Source organism: Bidens hawaiensis, unplaced genomic scaffold, assembly GCF_021521415.1.
Source record: "Bidens hawaiensis isolate Kalapana, Puna unplaced genomic scaffold, B.hawaiensis_p1.1 tig00010984_1, whole genome shotgun sequence".
Lineage (NCBI taxonomy): Eukaryota > Viridiplantae > Streptophyta > Magnoliopsida > Asterales > Asteraceae > Bidens > Bidens hawaiensis.
This window is the reverse complement of record NW_027491849.1, coordinates 622,676-643,337: the sequence shown is the minus strand read 5'-3', so window position 1 is coordinate 643,337 and position 20,662 is coordinate 622,676. Positions and strand designations below refer to the sequence as shown.

General features: G+C 37.0%; 2 protein-coding genes across 2 annotated transcripts in view; one reads left to right on the top strand and one right to left on the bottom strand.

The window, feature by feature from the left end:
* The window catches only part of LOC143536897 (elongation factor 1-gamma-like), a 181,889-nt gene that overhangs the window by 66,027 nt on the left and 95,200 nt on the right, over positions 1-20,662 (bottom strand). The window lies entirely within an intron of this gene.
* On the top strand, positions 2,783-4,368 carry LOC143536903 (protein FAR1-RELATED SEQUENCE 5-like). Its single transcript, XM_077030788.1, has 2 exons — positions 2,783-3,250; positions 3,775-4,368. Exons 1-2 carry the CDS (start codon positions 2,783-2,785, stop codon positions 4,366-4,368), a joined length of 1,062 nt encoding a protein of 353 aa, XP_076886903.1.

Here is a 20,662-nt window from a genome sequence, read left to right as displayed (position 1 = left end):
GGGGGGGGTGTCACACCCCAACCTAAGGCGGAAATGCCGGGGCGTGAGCCGATTGTTCACAACTCAAAGGTACTATCATAAATAAAATGACAATATCTATTAAATTAATTATTTCAAATTACAACGCAATTCATAACACAAACAAATATCTAAAACAAGTAAAAATAATCCCAAACAAAATTTAAATAGTGATAGTCTTCATTAAGTTCCCTAAGTTCTTCTCTAGATGTCTTTCATGTCAAGCTTCACGTCACACGATAACCTGCATATGCGTAGAAAATGGAGTAAAGTTTGTCAACAACACATGTTGAGTGAGATGATCACCAATTCTCATGAAAATAATAATAGTATATATATATAGGGGAGATTTCAATTAAGAACCCCTTTGAGTTTTAAGAACTCGAAAGAATTCAGTGTAACGATTTTTTTTTTCGAATTTTTTTTACACATGCGTAATATATGTAAGTTACATACACGTAAAAAAATTACAGAATTTTTGAAGTCGACTTTTTACACATGTGTAACAGACGTAAAAGTTAGTGTAACCACTTACATATTTATTCTCTCTCTTACTTTGACTTTTTTGCCAGATTTAATCTCAACCACATATTCCAATCCATTTAATTAAATGTATGGCCTAGAATTGAGTTCTTAAGTTCTTAAAACTCAACATGGTTCTCAAAATATCCCTCCCCTATATATATATGGATAAAGGATATAAGACACTAATAGTTTATCGTACATTACGTACGCTACTATATTGAACGTAGATCTTAACAATTTACAATCTGATATCGTAACTTAACATAAGGGTAGGATTGTCTTTTTACATCATTTAAAAATTCAACAAATTCAATGCCAATGCCGTTACTAAATTTGGAAATGGTTTCTGTTATACTCTGTTTCCATAAACCGTTTTTGTGTGAGTAATTGAGATTACGATTTTGGCGATTTCGGCGATTTGCTGATTATTGTTTGCTTTTTCCATTGAACGCGATGTATTCCGATCATCAAAGTAAGTTTATTTAGATTTTGATTAGAGATGATTAGCTGAATTGATAGTCGATTTTTTGTTGAGTTGGTAGTCGATTAGTTGTAATCGGTAAAGTATTTTATGGTAATATGTTTTGTTCAATATTATGAATTAGAATTGAACGACTTATTTATGAATTTTGAACGTGGTAATTAAACATAGGTTTGTATAGAGTGTACTTGGAATTCTGTTCAAAATGTATTAAGTGCACGTATTAGAAAAACGTATAAGAATTGAAAGAGTTAATTAAGAACGTATTAAAAACGCATTAAAGTCGTTGAAATAATTATAAGATCGTACTATAAGAACGTATAAACAGAATGTGTTAAAAAACGTATTGAACGTGTAACGACTGGAAGTTCTAAATTTTAATAGGTATGTTTAGAATGTATTAACTTTAAATAGGTGTTAACTTCTTTTTGTTTTTGTGTATTTATCTATTTTATTAGGGTCTTTACCAGAGGATGCTGTACCACAAGTGAATGCCTCTATTAAACCTATTAAAGGAATGTCATTTGAGTCTATTGATCTTGCATATGATTTTTATTGTGAATATGCAAAGAAAGCTAGTTTTTGTGTTCGTAAGGGAGGTTCATACATGAATGATGGTATATTAAAGTCTAAGTATTTCACATGATCAAAAGAAGGTCATAAACCTCCAAACAGTTATGATTCAATGGATAATAAAGATAGTTCAAAAACACCATATTATAAAATAAGGAAGAGACCAACAATTCGGTGTGGTTGTAAAGCTCAATTTTTTTGAAATCTGTGGATGTTATTAAGTTTGAAATAAATGAGTTTGTGGAAGAACATAATCATGCAATGGTAGAAGAAGAAGATATGCATTTTGTTCGATCTAATAGGAATTTAACTCATGTGCAAGAAGATATCTTATATGAGCTGTCAACATTAAATTTGCGCCTAGTTAAGGCATTTAATATTCTCAGGACAAAGTATGGAGGTTTTGAAGAAGTTGGGGCTTCAAAAGATGATTGTAAGAATTTTAAACAAAGGTTAAATTGTTTTATTGGCGAGTTTGATGCTGAAATGGTTGTCCAAAGATTAAGTGGAAAGAAAATATGCAATGACGATTTTTTTTTGAATACACTGTTAATGATAATGGTAAGTTGACTCGTTTGTTTTAGGCTGATGAGATTTCAAAGAAAAATTATTTGGCATTTGGAGATATCATCGCATTTGATGCTACTTTCAAGACCAATAAGTGCATGATTTTAATTTTGTTTTTACTCTTCAAATTTTTATAGTTGTTTTATATATTATTTGACTTTTTTTATGCTATTTTATATAGGTACAAGATGGTTTTTATGCCTTTTACTGCTATTGATAACCATTGCCTGAATATAACAGTTGGTGCTGGGTTGTTATCATCAGAATCTATTGAATCATATACATGGCTTTTGAAAGTTTTTCTTGATTCATTTGGTGTCGCTCCAAAGGTTGTTGTTACCGATCAAGATTCGGCTATGAAGCTAGCAATTGCATCAGTCTTCTCGAACACGCGACATAGGTTGTGTATGTGGCATATTATGAAGAAACTTGTTGACAAGGTAATGGTAGAACGTGTTAACGGCGAAAGAACGTATTAACGATGATAGACCGTATTAGCATATGTTTTTTTGTTTTATTGTTGGTTGGTGTTGCCCTTTGCAACAATGAAGACTTTAAACGAAAAATTTGTGAAATTGTGTGGACTGATTCAATTTCTCAATTCGAATTTGAGACAAAATGGCAGCTTATAATGAAGGTATATATCTTGAGTTTAATAAATGGTTGACTGACATTTTTGATATGAGATACGATTGGATACCAGCTTATTATAGGGATGAACTGTTATCTAGTCTCATGCATACTACATCAAGATCAGAGAGTGAAAATCATTTTTTTTGTCAAGTTTCTAACTCACAATTATCACTTGTTGAGATTTTTAGTCATTTTGATCATTGTATGGAGATTCAAAGGCATAAGAGTAGGAAAAATGACCATGATACAAGGTATACGCATCCTGAATTGGTAAACGAAAGTCCTATTGAGCAAGAAGCAGAACTGATGTATACAAGGGCAATTTTTAATGATTTTCAAGATGAAATATATCACATTCGAAGTGGTGTTGCATCTCTTAAGTCAACTGAAGAAGGAGATTATTTGAAGTTTTCCATCTTCGACTTTAATGCATATGTACTAGGATGTTTGGAGGTAAGATTTAATTAATTTATACAGAACTTATTATTTTTATTATTTTAAAGTTTGTCTGATAAAAGACCGTATTAGCAAAGCGTAGTAACATAAGGGTATAATTGTCTTTAAACATTTTCATAAGAAATTATAAAAAAACGTTTTAGCTAAACGTATTAGAGGAAAAATCAAAAATCCGGAGTGTTGATGAATCAAAAACGTCTTAGGAAAACGTATATACATGTCTAAGTTTTGTTTTTGATTTTTTTAATGATAAGGTGTTTATTAAGAAGGATGGTGAAGTAGGGTTTGCATAGAGCGTATGAACAAAACGTGTTAATAGAACGTATTAAACGTGTAACGACTGGAAGTGCTAAATTTTAATAGGTATGTTTAGAACGTATTAACTTTAAACAGATGTTATCTTCTTTTTTTTTGTTTATTTATCTATTTTATTCGGGCCTTTACCAGAGGCAAAATCAAAAACGTATTAGCAAAACGTATTATACATGTTCAAGTTTTGTTTTGATTTTTTTAATGATAAGGTGTTGATTAAGAAGGATAGCGAAGATGGAGTAGATTCAATTGTATCATGCAGTTGTAAAAGATTTGAACAATACGGGTTATTGTGTCATCACATTCTTTACGTTTTAAATTTGTTTCGAGTAAAAAGATTTCCTAAAAGGTACATTTTGGATCGTTGGAAGAGAGATGCGGGTGTAAATATTAGAACGGCTCTAATTTCTAATTTGGGTAATGAGAAGAATTTGAAAGTTAAGGAGATTTCAAGGGAAATAACATTGGCGGGTGAGTATCTTATAAACAGCTATGTCACAGACATTGATGAACTTACAAAAGTTAGGGATCAGATGAATATTATGATCCAAAAAGCAAATGAGACACGATACCAAAGGACTTCTTTGTCAAAAAGGGACAGATTTGCAGCAGTTTTAGGATATGATCAACCGTCAGAGGTGACCGTCCGTGTGCCGAGTGGAATAAGAAACAAGGGTCGTGGGTCACATAAAAGAATTAAATCTCAGAAAGAGATAGCCATAGGTCGATATGGGAAGAAACATAGAGAATGCAAGTTGTGTAATTTGCCTGGTCCTAACAGCAGAACATGTCCAGGACTTTAAAAAAAAAATAGTTTGTATCTGCTTTCACATTAATTTATGAGGGTTGGACTGATTAGCATTTTTATCCTACCAAGTTTTGAACTGATTAGCATTTTTTTAATCATATTTCTGTTAGTTTGTTTAAAACGTTTTAAGTTTATATAGAACGTATTACCAGAATTTTTTATCATGGTTGTAGAGATAACAACATTTTTCAAAATACCTTATATTAGATCCATAAACACCTTACAAGATGTCCCACCTTACAAAACAAACACCTTACCAAAAAAATAGTTAACAAAAACACCACCACAAAATACAAACAAACAAACCAACAAACAAACCATTCCCTACTTTGTAACACCCGTTAATTCTGGTTTCAAGAATTAAAGCTTGTAGAGTATGTATAATTCTTAGGATTTATCCGACTTTTCTCGGAGGCCTTTACGTTATCCCGGTACGTCTAATCGCTTAACATTTCTTCCAAGTTGCATTATTATTAAATTCCGGGGGCTAGAATGAAAATGTTTTATGATATAACATTAAACAAAAACCTAAACCCTAATCCACAGCTGCTGCTGCGATCGGCCCCTTCCAGCCACCCCCTCCCTTCCATGCTTCGACTTTTTGATCGATTCCAAGCTCCTAGGAGTAGTTCAAGGTATGTACTACAAAGGCCAACACTCTTTTTGTTCACCGCTAATCGTTTTGATGCTCTATTTTGCTGAAACTTTTCGTTGGACAGATTTTCGGCCAAGGTGTAATTGACCCACTTCCTGTGGATAAGTTTCCGGTGTAGAAAGATCCCCATGTATGGCATTTACAGCATATTAAAATTTCGTGGTCATTGGAGTTGTTTAGGTCGGTCAATCGATTTTAGTTCGAAAACTAGGGTTTATCGGGTGTAGAATTGTAAATTGTTGAGTTTGATGCGTTAATTGATTAGGTGACCGACCGAATCAGTTTGTACAGCCCTAGGGGGGTTTAAGGGTTGTGGAAAAATTAGTTTTTTGATGCTCAGGGCGGTTGTGGTTAGTACTTCGTCAATCGAGTCGGCGGTGCGCGAATTTTCGTTTAAACGGTAAAGTAAGAGTTGTAAAAAGTAACCGTCAACCCTATTAACTCGGGTGACATAATCTTGACGAATGAAAATATTTAAAATGGAATTTGGTCCATTCGGGGCTGATTCGTTTAACAAATGGTTTTAAGGTTTATTGCACGCGCATTCGACCCGAATTGATTGTCCTTGGGTCTTGTGTTGGGCCTTGGGCCAAGTTGTTGGGCCTTGGGCCAAGTGTTGGGCTTTGGGCAAAGTTGTTGGGCCTTGGGCCAAGTTTTTGGGCCATGGGCCAAGTGTTGGGCCTTGGGCCAAGTTGTTGGGCCTTGGGCCAAAGTGTTGGGCTTGAACGGCCCATTAGGCAAGAGTTTTCTTACGGTCTAGTTTAGTAACGTGTTGTGTATAATTTACAGGCCCTTGCTTGTGATTGTGCTCTTATAGATTTTCTTAGCTCGTTGCAAGTGTTCTATTGATTTCAGGTGAGTTCTCGATGCCCCGTTTAACTATTTTTAAGTTTTGGGCTAGCATGCACACCTAAGTGTTTTTCTTACTTGATGAAATGTTTTGAATGGTTTTACATAGGCTTGCTAGTATCGGTAGGCCTTGGAATATTATGGAATGTGTACGTATATATTTATTTATATATATTTAGAATGACCATTATTTGGCGAATGTTGTAGTCATCTCGACTACTGAATGTTGCGTATGCCTACTTTGTGTTTGCATGTGCTGAATGTTACGTGTTTGGGTTGTACGTTTTCTTGGCCTTGAATGTTATTATTGAATGTTATATATATATATAATGATATATATAGGAATGCTCGTATAGAGATGCGCATACGTAAGGATGATTATTTATTTGAATGTGGTGACCTAACCGATATACTTCCGTTTACCGTTTTAAAACCATTGGAATGATTATTAAAACTGTTGCTACTTATTTAAAACTTGAACACACTCAGCTTAAGCTGACTTTGTGTGCATGTTAGTGTGAGTTTCAGGTTAGGAAGAGGATGCCTTATCGCTTGGACGTGCACGGAGCTACTTGGACGGTGAAGGGCATACTGAAATGAAGAATTACTTATAAACCTTTTATTTCAAAAGACTTTTAAAAGTTATAACTAATTTTGATTTTGGGAACTTATTCATCTATTTACGTTTTCTGCCAAATTATACTCTGTAATGCTATTTTAATGCAAAGAATTGTTTTTAAGTTTATTTAATTTCTCAAGTGTTTTGTATGATTACCAACTGTGGGTTTTCCTGGGGTTCGGGGCCTTACAAGTTGGTATCAGAGCCTTGGTTCGAGGGATCCGAGCATCCCCGAATGCTTGGACTCGAACTGTAAGAAAAGAGATCAGTATGCCCACCGCGAGTAGCTGCACGCCAAGAGGTGACTTTTAATTATTTAGTCATTCCTTTAAATTTAAAAGTTTCCAGTATGTGATTAACTGTTTAAATGTTAGATAGAAGGCTAATGTGGATAGGGGCAGGGGGGTGATTTGGACAGGCGGGTAAAGTAAACGATTAATTACACTTGGTCAACGTCATTAGCAGTTTACCCTTACCTTACATGTTCTAAATGCCACTTGTACCTGCCCATATTAAAATTCTGTCTTTGTAGGGATAAGCCATGGTTAATACTCGAGCAGCTAAGAGAGGTGGTTCTAGTGTTTGGGGTCGTGGTCGTGGTCGTGGTCGTGGTCGTGGTCGTAAGCCACGTGCCGAAGCCGAGAATGAGATGCCTACTTCCCAGCAGGACACCCCGATTCACGAGGAGGGGGATAACCCAGCTTTAGATCTTGCTATGTGCGCGGCTATCGCGGATGAGGTTTACCAGGTGCTCCATAGCACCATTCCTGAGATCGTTGCTGAGGCCGTCAGGGCTATGGAGGAGTCACTGGTTGGTAAGGGTTCGGATAGGGGAAGGAAGAGTACGGAGGTACAGGTCGAAGAGGAAGAGGAAGTGTATGTGCCGAGTGGGGATGAATATGAGGTACGGATAGTTAGTGTATCGACCCGGGGTTGCTCGTATGGTGACTTTAAGAAGTGCGACCCCTTCCTTCGATGGTACTAAAGACGCTTTGGCAGCGCATCAGTGGGTGAGAGAGATGGAGGCCGTTCTGAGGGTTAGTAAGTGCAAGGGGGATGACATGGTCACTTATGCTACCGCCTCGTTTCGTTCCGAGGCATTATGTTGGTGGGATAACTTGGCGCAAGCTATGGGTGATCGTTTGATTAGGAGGATGATGTGGGATGAGTTGAAGAAATTGGTTCTTGATCAGTTTTGTCCTCCGCATGAATTGGATAAGATAGAATAGGAATTCTTGACCTTGGAGGCTGGTACTATGTCGCATCGGGAGTATACCACAAAGTTCAACAAGATTGCTCGCTTATGTCCCGATCTGGTTACCCCTGAGGCAAAAAGGATTAAGAAGTATGTGAAGGGCCTCTCGGTGGATGTTCGTAGGGGTGTGGTGACCACTGACATGAACTCCTTTCACTCGGTGGTTACCTTGGCAGGTACATTGTATGAGCAGAGGGAGAAGTTACCGCCGAACGAGGCTAGGAAGACTTGGAACACTAATTCGTACGGTAAGCGGCCTGGGGGAAACAATTTTAGTTCGTCTGGCAAGAGGGTGAAGACTGAAACTTCTGAGTTTAGGAGGGATGCGGCGTTCGGTAATTGCAAGAAGTGAGGCAAAATACAAAAGGGGGAGTGTAAGAGTGGGTCCAGCACCAGTTTTCGTTGTGATAAGGTTGGGCACCCCCATTACGAGTGCCCGACTCTGACTTGTTTCCGCTGCAGGGGTTCTGGTCACTTGTCATCAAACTGTCCTACCAGTAAGGTGGGGGGGGGGTCAGGTCAGGGGACTTCCTCAAGAGGGAAGATGGATGAGAAGCCGAAGGCTAGGGCGAGGGCCTTCAACATCTCCAAGAAGGAAGCAAAAGAGGATGCGGATGTCGTTTCAGGTACCTTTTTCATTACTTAGCATTCATTCCACCGTTATAATTTCTTGTTCCTTTGAAATCATATGTGTTGACCGTGTAGCTAAGCAGTAGTATAATATCATCCCAGGTACTTTCCTACTTGATGATTTACAGGCTTCAGTTTTATTTGATTCGGGCGCCAGTAGGAGTTTTGTGTCCACCGCTTTCTGTTCCTTGTTGAATAAATCACCCGAGCGCGTAGTCGATGGGTTTGAGGTTGAGGTCCCATAGGAAAATCCATGTCCGTGTCTAGGGCGATTCAGGGTTGTTCCATCGAGTTGTCTGGTTATAGATTTCCGGTGCGATTGTATTTAATGCCGCTTGGTTGTTTCGATGTGGTGCTCGGGATGGATTGGCTCGCGAATGTTGATGCTCAGATCATTTGTGGTCAGAAACTCGTTCGTCTAAGGGCCCCGGATGGGACTCGAATTACGGTCTTCGGTGATCGGAATGTTGCGACACCACATATTATATCCATGCTTAAGGCGGGAAAATTGATGCAGCGGGGGTCGGGGCGTATCTGGCGTACGCTATGAATGTGAATACCGAGGTGGCTACCGTCGGTGATGTTCCTATTGTTCGGGATTTCCTGGATGTATTTCCAGATGATTTGTCAGATGTGCCGCCGGATCACGAGGTCGAGTTCCAGATAGACCTTGTACCGGGCGCCAAGCCCGTTGCCCGAGCTCCTTACCGCCTAGCGCCGAATGAAATGAAGGAACTTATGGCCCAGTTGGAAGACTTACTCGATAAGGGCTTTATTCGACCGAGCATCTCGCCTTGGGGTGCCCCGGTCTTGTTCGTTAAGAAGAAGGATGGTAGCATGCGAATGTGCATTGACTACCGTGAGTTGAATAAGCTCACTGTTAAAAATCGGTACCCGCTCCCGAGGATCGACGACTTATTTAATCAACTCCAAGGGGCCAATTGGTTCTCGAAGATCGACCTTAGGTCCGGGTATCATCAGCTGAAGATTCGGGAGGAAGATATTCCTAAGACTGCCTTCCGCACTCGTTATGGACATTACGAATTTCTAGTGATGTCTTTCGGTTTGACCAACGCACCGGCTGCGTTCATGGATCTTATGAACCGGGTGTGCAGACCGATGCTCGATCGTTCGGTTATTGTGTTCATCGACGACATTCTTGTGTACTCTAAAAGTGAATCCGATCATGCCGGTCATCTCGTGGAAGTGTTGGAGGCTCTGTGGAAGAACAAACTGTATGAGAAATTCTCTAAGTGTTCCTTCTGGTTACGTGAGGTCCAATTCTCGGGCCATGTTATTAACCCGAGTGGTATTCTGGTTGACCCTGCAAAGGAGGAAGCCTTGAATGAATGGGAGTCTCCTAAGTCTCCAACCGAAATCCGTAGTTTTCTGGGTTTGGCGGGGTATTACCGCCGCTTTATTCCCGATTTCTCAAAAATTGCTTCTTCTCTGACCAAGCTGACTAAGAAGAGTGTTAAGTTCGTTTGGGGTACGGAACAGGAGGAGGCTTTCCTCGAGTTGAAGAACAGATTGACGCATGCCCCGATCTTAGCTTTACCTGATGGCACCGATGATTTGGTGGTGTATTCTGATGCCTCTTATAAGGGGCTTGGGTGTGTTTTGATGCAGCGAGGTCGAGTCATCGCTTATGCCTCACGGCAGTTGAAGCCTCATGAGGTGAATTATCCTACCCATGATTTGGAGTTGGCGGCGGTGGTGTTTGCGCTTAAGTTGTGGAGACATTATTTGTACGGTGTTCCTTGCGTTATTTATACCGACCATAAGAGTTTAAAATACTTCTTTGAACAAAAGGAACTGAATATGCGCCAACGACGATGGTTGGAGTTGATTAAGGATTATGATTTGGATATTATGTACCACCCCGGTAAGGCTAACGTGGTGGCCGACACGTTGAGCCGGAAGGAGAGACCGAAGCCGATTCGTGTGAAATCCTACCAGCTTATTCTCAAACTCGACATTTTGAAACAAATAGCCAACGTATAGAATGAAGAGTTACAAGTGGAATGGATTATGTCAGAATGTGTTTGGGGTCAGGAGAAATTGTTGGAAGACGTTGGTGATGGGGTGAAGTATAAGGATGGTCGCTTATGGGTACCGAGGTATGGGGGATTCAGAGATAAAATTTTGGATGAGGCACACAAGTCGCGCTATTCTATTCACCCAGGCGCGACCAAGATGTACCAAGACTTGAAGAAAAATTATTGGTGGCCTGCGATGAAATTTGAGGTGGCTCAGTACGTGAGTAAGTGTTTGACGTGTCTACGAGTTAAAGCCGAACATCAAAAGCCATTTGGGCAACTTCAGCCGTTGGAAATACCTGAGTGGAAATGGGAACATTTTACTATGGATTTCATGACTAAACTGCCTCGTACTCCTAGGGGTAATTATGACACCATTTGGGTAATCGTGGATAGATTGACCAAGAGCGCTCATTTCTTGCCGATCCGAGAGACTTTTAATTCTGTGCAGCTGGCCGATGTGTTTATTCGTGAGATCGTCTCTACGCACGGGGTACCGGTATCTATTGTTTCGGATAGGGATACGCGTTTCACCTCCAGGTTTTGGAAAAGGTTTCATGAGGAGATGGGCACCAAACTCCTCATCAGTACTGCTTATCACCCGCAGACGGATGGTCAGTCCGAGAGGACCATTCAGACTCTCGAGGATATGTTGCGGGCTTGTGTTATCGACTTTGGTGGTAGTTGGGACCGTCACTTACCGTTGGCGGAGTTTTCATATAATAACAGTTACCATGCCACGATTGGGATGCCACCATTTGAGATGTTGTATGGTAGGAGGTGTAGGATTCCAGTCTGTTGGGGTTCCATTGGTCAAAAGCAGTTAGGTAGTTTAGAGGTGGTCGAGGCTACGATTGAGAAGCTCGACAAGATTAAAGCATTTATGAAGGCCGCGCAGGGTCGTCAGAAGTCTTAAGTAGATAAGAGGCGAAGGCCTATTGTGTTTGAGGTTGGGGACCGGGTTATGTTAAAAGTTTCTCCCTGGAAGGGCATTATTCGTTTTCGTAAGAGGGGGAAGCTTAGTCCGAGGTTCATTGGTCCGTTTCGTATAGTGTCCTGTGTAGGTGAGGTAGCGTATAGGTTGGAACTGCCTGATGAACTCGCGGGGATTCATCCTACCTTCCATGTGTCCCACTTGAGGAAATGCTTAGCGGATGGTGAGGCCCATGTGCCCCTTGATGAGATTGAGCTCGACAGTAAGCTGAACTACGTTGAGCAACCGATTGCTATTCTTGACAGTTAGGAGAGGCGTTAATAAGGTTGTTAGACAGGTGAAGGTGCAGTGGAAACACCGTAGGGGTTCCGAGGCCACTTGGGAGTCCGAAGACGAGATGATAAAGCATTATCCGCAGTTTTTCCTGTCGCATCAGGATTCAGGGACGAATCCCATTGTAAGGGGGGTGGACTTATAACACCTGTTAATTCTGGTTTCAAGAATTAAAGCTTGTAGAGTATGTATAATTCTCAGGATTTATCCGACTTTTCTCGGATGCCTTTACGTTATCCTGGTACGTCTAATCGCTTAACATTTCTTCCAAGTTGCATTATTATTAAATTCCGGGGGCTAGAATGAAAATGTTTTATGATATAACATTAAACAAAAACCTAAACCCTAATCCATAGCTGCTGCTGCGATCGGCCCCTTCCAGCCACCCCCTCCCTTCCATGCTTTGACTTTTTGATCGATTCCAAGCTCCTAGGAGTAGTTCAAGGTATGTACTACAAACCCCAACACTCTTTTTGTTCACCCCTAATTGTTTTGATGCTCAATTTTGCCAAAACTTTTCGTTGGACAGATTTTCGGCCAAGGTGTAATTGACCCACTTCCCGTGGATAAAAATTAGAGTTTCCAGTGTAGAAAGATCCCCAGGTATGGCATTTACATCATATTAAAATTTCATGGTCATTGGAGTTGTTTAGGTCGGTCAATCGATTTTAGTTCGAAAACTAGGGTTTATCGGGTGTAGAATTGCAAATTGTTGAGTTTGATGCGTTAATTGATCGGGTGACCGACCGAATCAGTTTTACAGCCCTAGGGGGTTTAAGGGCTATGGAAAAATTAGTTTTTTGATGCTCGGGGCTGTTGTGGTTAGTGCTTCGTCAATCGAGTCGGCGGTGTGCGAATTTTCGTTTAAACGGTAAAGTAAGAGTTGTAAAAAGTAACCGTCAACCCTATTAACTCGGGTGACATAATCTTGACGAATGAAAAGATTTAAAATGGAATTTGGTCCATTCGGGGCTGATTCGTTTAACAAATGGTTTTAAGATTTATTGCACGCGCATTCGACCCGAATTGATTGTCCTTGGGCCTTGTGTTGGGCCTTGGGCCAAGTTGTTGGGCATTGGGCCATGGGCCAAGTGTTGGGCCTTGGGCCAAGTTGTTGGGCTTGAACGGCCCATTAGGCAAGAGTGTTCTTACGGTCTAGTTTAGTAACATGTTGTGTATAATTTATAGGCCCTTGCTTGTGATTGTGCACTTAGGGATTTTCCTAGCTCGTTGCAAGTGTTCGATTGATTTCAGGTGAGTTCTCGATGCCCCGTTTAAGTCTTTTTAAGTTTTTGCTAGCATGCACACCTAAGTGTTTTTCTTACTTGATGAAATGTTTTGAATGGTTTTACATAGGCTTGCTAGTATCGGTAGGCCTTGGAATGTTATGGAATGTGTACGTATATATATATTTATATATATTTAGAATGGCCATTATTTGGCGAATGTTGTAGTCGTCTCGACTACTGAATGTTGCGTATGCCTACTTTGTGTTTGCATGCGCTGAATGTTACGTGTTTGGGTTGTACGTTTTCTCGGCCCTGAATGTTATTATTGAATGTTATATATATATATATATATATATATATATATATATATAATGATATATATTGGAATGCACGTATAGAGATGCTCGTACGTAAGGATGATTATTTATTTGGATGTGGTGACCTAACCGATGTACTTCTGTTTACCATTTTAAAACCGTTGGAATGATTATTAAAACTGTTGCTACTTATTTAAAACTTGAACTCACTCAGCTTAAGCTGACTTTGTGTGCATGTTAGTGTGAGTTTCAGGTTAGGAAGAAGATGCCTTATCGCTTTTACGTGCACGGAGCTACTTGGACGGTGAAGGGCATACTGGAATGAAGAATTACTTATAAACCTTTTATTTCAAAAGACTTAAGTTTATTTAATTTCTCAAGTGTTTTGTATGATTAGCAACTGTGGGTTTTCCCGGGGTTCGGGGCCTTACATACTTGTTGTCGAGGATATCTTTTGCTCCCTCAAGCTTTGATTTCTTGTTAACCGAAACCATGTGAGCTGCTTTTTCTAGGACGACTTGAAGTCGTCCATAGCATGAGGCTTGGTGCTCAAAGTAGGTCATGGCTTCGTTCTTGAAGGAGCTATCGGGTTGGTTCTTTAGTTCTTGATGAAGGTTATTGTTCTTTGTTTCTTCTTTCGACAAGCGCTCCTTGGTTTGCTCAATAACACCTAGATGATGTTCATCTTTCTCTAACTTCAGGTTTATCCTCGTCCTTAGAATGCTTTTGACGGTGTAATTAGCAGAATCCATTTTTTAATATGTGTTTTTGTTGTGTGTGTCTTTTGTTTGGGTGTCTGGCCCTGTTTTTATATTTTATTTTCTAGTTGAGTTATAATTTTGGTTGTTGAATGAAGTTATTGTAGTTCTTTAGCTTTTAATATCTGAATTAAGCATCATTACCTATACATATGTCTCTTCATCTAGGCATTATATTCTTTCCATTTTTTAATTCTTGGTAGATGATCGTATTAATGGAACGTATTAAAGGAACGTTTAATCAAAATTCATTTTCTAATAAAGTTTAAATCATATCATTTTATACTTTCTCTTTTTAAAGTTTAATAAAAATTCATTTTCTATTAAAATTTAAATTATTGATTATTAATTGTTTATTGACGTTTAATTTTATATTGAAGTTTAATTGAACGTTTAATTAAATTAAATTTCTACTGTATGTTTGTGTTGTCTGCCCTTGTTTAAAGTTTTAATTTTTAAACATTTAGTTATAACTTGGTTGTTGAAAGTAGGTTATTGTAATGTGAACTTTTAATACATGACATAAGTATAATTACATATGGGTGCCATTTCATTATAATTACATTTGTATTTTTTAATACGTTTGTAAGTTGAACGTTTTATTAAAACATTTAATTAATTTATATTTGTCTGGAATTTAAAAGATTTCAAACCTTTTTACTTTCACTATAACTAATTTACATTTAATATAACGTTTTATTAAAGAATCTTCACATTTTTCAATTTTTATTTTATTATTGTTTTGAAAGATCTACACGTTTTGGGTGCTTTTGAAATGTTAATCCATTTTCACCACACATTTTTTCTAACACAATAAAACAATAAGAACAGGCGCCGAACATTTGCACCACACAATTTCACCAAATCACAAACCTTATCAACAAAAATGGAGTGCGAAGGTCCGTCGTCTTCATCATATGTTAAAGACTTGTTGCTAAAAAGGATAAAAGACTAGATCCGTGAAGATTCAAAAAACCATGACGCTTTGAAGGATCAATTTATCAAAGACGCCGGTGTTAACATGGAATCGTGGGATGAAATAACAAAATTGCTTGTAAACATGCCTGCTAGCACTATTAATTATCTTTGCGCTTTGTTTTTTGTTGACGTAGGTAAAAACGAAGTTGATGAGCTGAAGGAGTTGTGCAAGGCAATAAAGCTTCTAAAATGCTCTATTCAATTGAAGCTTGACTTTCTCAAAGCTGTCATGTAACGAATCGAGTTGTACTTTATGGTAGCAGGTTCTATGTTATGTTTTCCAAGTGTTTGTTTTTGAGGTTTTGTCTATTATGTTTATGTATTTTTATCTACAACGTATTGCTATGAATTTTCATATATAAGTTATTGTATTTAAGCTTTTTGATCAGGTTTTATAATCTAATTTTGTGTTTGTGTTGAGCATGTTTAGATTTGAACCTTTTTTCTAATGTATGTATAAAAAATATAAAAAGTTAGAACGTATTAGAGGAACGTATATATGTTCCTCTGACAATACAGACTGTAAAGTTTAGAAGATTTTCAAATCAAATCCAACAAACAAAATTATAAAACTTAAAAACGTATTAGTCGAACGTATTACATAAACTACTTAAACACAATCAAGATTTAAAAAAGCAAAAAACTTCTATTCTTCCTGTCTCTTCTCGATTAAATTGTATATATTCTTCAATTTTAACTTGTCACGGTCACCTTCTCTATCCCGTTCATTATACTTTTTTGCTGACTTTATTAACTCGTCTTTGACAGTGTTGATTTCCGAGTGTAGTATTTTACACAAGTATTTGACCCTTAAATCATTTAGTTGCTTTTTTTGTCTTGGTGACTCTTTATAAAAACCAGAAGACCATGGATGCGTCCCCTTGTATGTTTCCATGTGTCTTATAGCAAAGATCCCGCAATCCTTCACATTGTTTTTTGTCATCCATTCCATTTCCAATATTTTTATAACAACAATTTCCAACCTTTGTCCAACAGGGTACTTGTTTTCTTTAAGTACATGCAAAAAATAGCCCTCTAAAGGGGATTAAATAATATTAGTTTCACTCTAAGGAGAGATTAAAGAATATTAAATCAGCAACATTTTTAATCAAAAAAAAAAATATTTACCAGTTTAGCCGGTATCCCTTTGTATCTTTCATGAAAAGAATATTTAACAGCTGTTGTTTTCTCCTCAACCGTGTCAAACTTAATGGTTTCTGGTATTTGCCCGTTCATCATGTTGTCTATCAGTTCGATTGTTCCTATTTTCAAATTGAAAACTAGCAAATAGAAATGGTATTCGAATAATACTGGCACAATAAACAAGGTAACAGCTTGAAGAGACTTGTAGTTATTGTTCCGCATTAACTTCTCAAGATTATAAGTGAAAATTTCCAGCATTTGAAAGTCATTGGCAGTACCTTCTTCGTCATAGTAGTGAATCGGCTACACAAACAAAAAAAAATTATTAAGGTTGATTTTTATAAAAATAGACATAGAATTCCATAGGTAATACTTAGTATAAGCGTAGATGATGCAAAAAACCGTAAAGGTGATGCTTTTTCATCCCTCTTCCCTTCTTCATAGTTTAAAAGTTTAGTAAAAATGTCCATTGCACTAGCTGAAATGTACACATCAGGGTAAAAGTTCAAAGACAAACTTGAAACATTCTGTGAATTTTGACTTGTAAATGATCCCCATCTTGTTTTTCTCAGAGAGTTCAGAAAAAATGTAACGCGCAAGAATCCTCTCATCAGTTGTTACTTTTTCAGCCAGTGCGATTTGCCTATGTAGGTAAGGTGATTTCAATGCAGGAGGTAGTTTTTTCTCTCTTGCTTCTCTTTGTACTACTTCCAAATTAATGTCACATGGTGGTGTAGGAGATGTAGCTTTATGTGGTATAATCTTGAATTTTGATGTTGGTGTTGCAAATGTTGGTGTTGCAAATGTTGGTGATTGATTTAAAAATGGACAATTCATTATCACTAAATCCAAAACTTGATTGTCATAATCATAATTTTCTTCAATTTCAACATCAACAAGTCCTGCAATAAATTTAGTTATATTTTTACATGAGGGTATAAACTTTTTTCAAAACGTATAAATCTCTCAATACCTTCATTATCTGTATTTCCAATATTCTTCTCAACAACTTTATTTAACTCTTCCATTTCTGTAACTACATATTTTTTTAATAAGAAAAATAATTTTACAGTGTATTATGAAATACCATTTTTAATTTGACTAACCTTGAACGAAATCGTTTTGAAGTGTTTGAACATCATCTTTAACACTTGAATTAGTACATTTGGCAACATCATTGTCTCCAACTTCTTTATTTAACTCTTCAATCTCTGTAACTGCAAAAATCATTTTGTTGGTCAACATAATTTGTGTGTTTTTAATTTATTTTTATTTATATAAAAATAATATTTTAGTCAACAACCTGGAATGATCTCATCATCATCTGTTTCACCATCATCTCTGTCACCTTCTTTTGAACATATAAGCAAAACGTATAAGAATATATTAGCATTACCATTAGGAACTAAATAACAGACTGTATAAGTAAGAATTTTTTTATGTTTATACCTTGCTCTTTGTTATCCACCTTTGGATCAGCAACACAATCTCTTTGTTCATCACCTTCGATTGAGATCCCTGGATTTTGAAATGCACCTTAGGCAGAACGTATAAGCAGAACGTACAAGAATAATAATATATAAGCATTACCATTACGAACTAAATAATCAGAATGTATACCTTGGTCTTTGTTATCCACCTTTGGATCTGCAACACAATCTCCTTGTTCGGCACCTTCGATTGAGGCCCCTGGATTTTCAAGTACATATTCGGATAATCATTGTTTTTATGAACTAATAAGAATGTGTATGTGGAAAGAATTAGTCACCTTGAGCATTGTCAACTCCTTCGGTTAAGACATCTTTGTTACCCACATTTGTTTCAACTACTAGATTGTCAACAACATCCTTTTCTGGAAAACGTATAAGGAAAACGCATAAGCATAGGCATTTACAAAAATGTATTAACATAACGTATAAGGAAAACGTATAAGCATATTATACCTCGTTCTAGGTTAAACACATTTGTTTTAACTCCTTGTTTGTCAACTGTATCCTCCTTTTCTGTAAAGCGTATTAGAAAAACGTATAAGAATGCGTAATAACAAAAAACGTATTTATAAAACGTATTAACAAAAACGTATTAATAAAACGTATAAGTATATTATACCTTGTACTATGTTCCCAGATTTGTTTCAACTCCTTGATTGTCAACTGTATCCTCCTTTTCTGTAAAACGTATTAGGAAAACCGTATAAGCATGTGCATTCACAAACACGTATTAACAAAAACGTATTAACAAAACTTATAAGTATTTCGTACCTTGTACTGTGTTACCCATATCTGTTTCAACTCCTTGATTGTCTACAGCAGCCTCTTCTGGAAAACGTATTAGGAAAACGTGTAAGCATATGTAGCTACAAAAACTTATTAACAAAACGTATTAGGATATTATACCTTGCACTATGTTACACATATTTTTTCCAACTCCTTGATTGTTAACCGCATCATTTTCTGAAAAACGTATTACGAAAACGTATAAGGATTTGTATTTAGTAGGAAAACGTATAAAGAAAACGTATTAGCATATTATACCTTTCTCAGCATATGTATCAATATCTTCTTCGTTCAGTGACAGATCAACTGCTGCAACTATATAACAAAGCTGTCAGTTTATTGGATTTAATTCGTATTATGTAAACATATTATAATACCTAATTCGTTTAAACCTCCTTCTGCTTGACTTTGACTTTGACTTTCATATGATTTTTTATTGAACTTGGCTTCCCAAGCGCAACACTTATCAAATAGCCATACATTTGATCCATGTTTTGTCTTCCCTTTAATCACCAACTCGTTTATTTCAGAGATAACTTTATCAAACTCTTCTAACTTTTTGTCCATTTCTTCATTCCATTTCTACAATAAATATTAGTGTAACGAATTATAATTTTTTTGTTAATATATAAAATGTTTTTATTGTTTAGAAGTTTTACCTTCTCCTCATCGGTAAACGGCTTTCTAGGCAAATATGCTGACAAACCAGACAACTGTAGAGGGGTAGTATAGTAGTCTATTATTTCTTGTGTTGATGTCCCTATAGGCATATGGAAATCCAATGGTGAATTGTAATCAAAACAATTATAATCTTCAAAACTATTATCATTTTGTTCATCACTTGTCAACTCTAATATATCACTTTTCTTCTGTTTCTCCAACTCATTAGCTGCTTGTTTCTTATGTTTCTCCAAATCATCAGCTGCTTGTTTCTTCTTTTTCTCCAACTCATCAACTGCTTGTGTCTTTTTTTTCTCAACCTCATCAGTTGCTTGTTTCTTCTGTTTCTCAACTACATCAGATGCTTGTTTCATCTGAGTTTTCAATCTTTTGTGCTTTCCCTTTTCTTCTCCCACTCTTTCATTTTCAGGTGCTTCAGCATTTTCCCTTGTTTTTTAGCAGTAACATACAGTTATTAAAGAATAAATATTTTGTAAAGCATATTACAGTACTTACTTGATTCATCTTCCTCATCCTCATTATCAGTTAACGGACCATTATTGTGCAAATGGCTATCCATGGTAAAAAGAGTTTTCATTGTTATGTAGCTAATTGTTGGTGTTTTTATTGGGTCCCCAAACGCCCCATGACGTCTCTAATACTCGTGTGTGTATAGTACTGCAAGCAAGGTTACAGGACCATTGAATTGTTCTTGTTTTCCATTTTTTTATACCTCTCCACTCCATTTTTGATTTCTTCAAATTATGAATCATGTACGCGCACCAATACATTTTTGATATGTTTGAAAAGTCATTAATTGAGGACGTAAACAATAGATTGACTGTTGTTAATTTTGTTATCAATCCCATGCATGTGTTGAATAACACAAGAAAATTTAACTTAAACTCTTCACATTTCCCATTATGTGTTTTCATTCTGTCCAACACATTTGGAATGGTTATCCTTGAATGGTCAAATTGCTTTCTAAAGTTATCTGTAGAGATACTCGACCCTATATTTGGTCTGTTGTTTTCTAAGACTGTTTCCCTACCAACTGGTATCCCAAAAACCTCATGAACTAATTGGGGTGTGATCTTAGTAATATGGTTACCTATGTTTAACTCGTCATTCTCATAATCACAGTTCACAACCAACCAATATCCTAGATGAGTGGGAATGGTGCAATGTTCATTGTTAACAATGATCCAAATCCCATTTCTTCAACCCATTTCTTTTCTTGTTCATTCATTTCTTTTATTGCTTTGAAAATATTTACCCGTGAACACCTCATCCAAATTTTTGTATCTCTGTATTCTTGAAATGGTTTTCTAGTATGTGATTTAATAGAGGTTGATTTTTTACCTTTCTTTACTAGTGCTTCAAAGTCTGAAACTGTTGTTGCATAATCAACTAGAATTCCCATTTTTTTCTTTTCAGTTTGATGTTTCTGAATCTTTAGTGGTGTTTCGAAGTTTGAATCTGAGTCCCCTTCTTCACATTCATTTCTTTTACGTTTATTTGTTGGTGATGCTAGGGTTTTTTTCTGATTGCTTATATAGCAACTATTCAAACATATTACAACAAGGTATAAGCATCAAACTAACATAAACAAGT

What these genes read in the sequence shown, in the direction of transcription:
- LOC143536903 (XM_077030788.1), top strand. Translation starts at nt 2,783, where the DNA reads ATGGCAGCTTATAATGAAGGTATATATCTTGAGTTTAATAAATGGTTG. An exon ending in ATGTACTAGGATGTTTGGAG is followed by an intron (nt 3,251 to 3,774) that starts GTAAGATTTAAT and finishes TTTAATGATAAG; the next exon opens with GTGTTGATTAAGAAGGATAG.